This window comes from Bison bison, unplaced genomic scaffold (genome assembly GCF_000754665.1).
Source record: "Bison bison bison isolate TAMUID 2011002044 unplaced genomic scaffold, Bison_UMD1.0 scf7180017864287, whole genome shotgun sequence".
NCBI lineage: Eukaryota > Metazoa > Chordata > Mammalia > Artiodactyla > Bovidae > Bison > Bison bison.
The window spans coordinates 2,207,375-2,209,191 of record NW_011494859.1 but is presented as its reverse complement, the minus strand read 5'-3'; the positions used below and the strand labels follow the sequence as shown (position 1 = coordinate 2,209,191).

Here is a 1,817-nt window from a genome sequence, read left to right as displayed (position 1 = left end):
CATTAGTGTAGCTGAGATTTAGAACCAAGATCTTTTGACTCTGTCCACTTCCTGTCATATTGCAGGCTCTCCTGTGTTTTTAGAGCAAAGCAAAGAGGACTTGATGGTTTTCCCTGCGGTTGCGTGTGTGTGTGTGTGTGTGTGTGTGTGTGCACGCGCGTGCATATACGTGCATGCTGAAGGTGATTATTCTGCTAAATATGCAGGTGTCAGCACTGAGGTGTAGGGAGTCAGGAACCCAGAGTGGGCCCTGATGTGGTGTTTCTCAAGTTGATTCTGTGGCTTTTTGGGGGAGGGGGAGGAAAGAGCACTCAGAACTCTCTCCATTTGTTCTGAAAGGGAAGAAGGTAAAACAGGCAGAGAGGAGTGGAATAAAGCTTGGTCTTGTGGTAAGCAGAGGTGCATAGCTGCGAAGCCAACTAACAACTCCGCCCCCACATGGTTCCTTTCAGTCCAACCGTGGAGCATCTCTGAGGGTGCCTGCAGGGCCCCCCACCCACCCGACTTCCAAGCCCGTGGAGGGACGTTACAGTGGAGGAGCCACCTGATGGGAGGACCTGGCTTGACCCTGTCCCTGGAGCACTGGGAGGAGCCTGCTCGCGGGGCGGCTCTGTGCCTCCCGCGAAGGCTGGGACTTCTCGCCGGAGGGGAGCGCGCACCGCCGTGCCTGCTGGCCTTGCAGCTGCTCTAGGACTGCTCTCCCTCCAGGTCCGTGAGCAAAGGGCTGCCGCCCGACCTCTGCGCCCACCAGGCTGGTTTCTCAGTGACTGCATGAGCCTGTGCTTCACCTGACAAGGGTCACGGGCTCTGAGCGCCTCTGTGTGGAAGGCTGTCCGCTGCCTGGCCTCACCTGACTTGAGTGAGAAGTCTTTCTGCTGGGAGCTGGCTGATGTCAGGACCTGGGACCTTGTTCACCCAGGGAGGGGAGAGTAGGTCTGCGAGGTGCAGAAACTCTCACTCTTGTCGTTCAGTGGGTAACTGGTAATATGTCCCAGTTATATTTTATTCCATCCTGCTCCCCAACTTCCTCTCTAAAGCACGTATCATTGGCTTTCTTATTTTTTCCATTGCTCATTTTTGATTGGACAAATACTTGCTAAGCACTGACAGTTAGCAAGTGGCAGTAGGCACCTTAGTAAATTTCTGCAGACCCTCTCCTCATTTGAAGCCTGACGGGTTTGGGATGTCTAGACTTGCTTCCAGTTTAGATGATCCAGGACTATGCACGAGGGGCACTGAGGGGCTCTAGGATGTAAGAGTTGGATGTAAGACCCTGAGGCTTCAAGTGGTTTCTACCTATTTCTTCGTAGTTGACATGCATCCTCCTTCAGAGTGACATCTTTGATCACCAGCAGTGTCATACGTCCTGGGGACAGAATGGTGACCAATTGCTGGATATGATTGGCAAAATCTCTTCTGTGTAGGAAGATGGGAGGGGATTACACATGTCTGTTCATATGGAAACCAGCACACAGCAGATGCCAAGATGTAATTAATGCCATCCTTGTTCCTTCTTGAATTATCTTGTTCAAATACCAGTGCCCTTTCTGTGCTGAACTTCTTCGAAAAGCCCCTACTTCTAGATCTTGGTTTGAGTGAATATACATGATATCTGAGGAATCCTTTTGTAATTTTCAAAAGATTTGAACATGCATCACTTATTTAGAGACTCATAACAGAAGGTGAGCAGGGTAGCCACTATTATCTCTATGTTACAAAACCAAGGCTTAGTGAGGTTCAGCCATGGGCCTAGAATTATATATCAGGTTGGTAGTGGAGCCAGGTGAGGACCCAGACTTCCTGGAGCCAAAGCCCAT

At 50.6% G+C, this 1,817-nt stretch overlaps 1 protein-coding gene across 2 annotated transcripts in view; it reads left to right on the top strand.

The window, feature by feature from the left end:
• The window catches only part of LIPG (lipase, endothelial), a 35,567-nt gene extending 33,756 nt beyond the window's left edge, over nt 1–1,811 (top strand). For both annotated transcript variants that reach the window (XM_010849819.1, XM_010849818.1), the window contains exon 10: nt 453–1,811. In XM_010849819.1, coding sequence (XP_010848121.1) covers nt 453–474 — 22 coding nt within the window. In that variant the 3' untranslated portion in view covers nt 475–1,811. The remainder of the gene's footprint in view (nt 1–452) is intronic.
• Nucleotides 1,812–1,817: the final 6 nt, after the last annotated feature.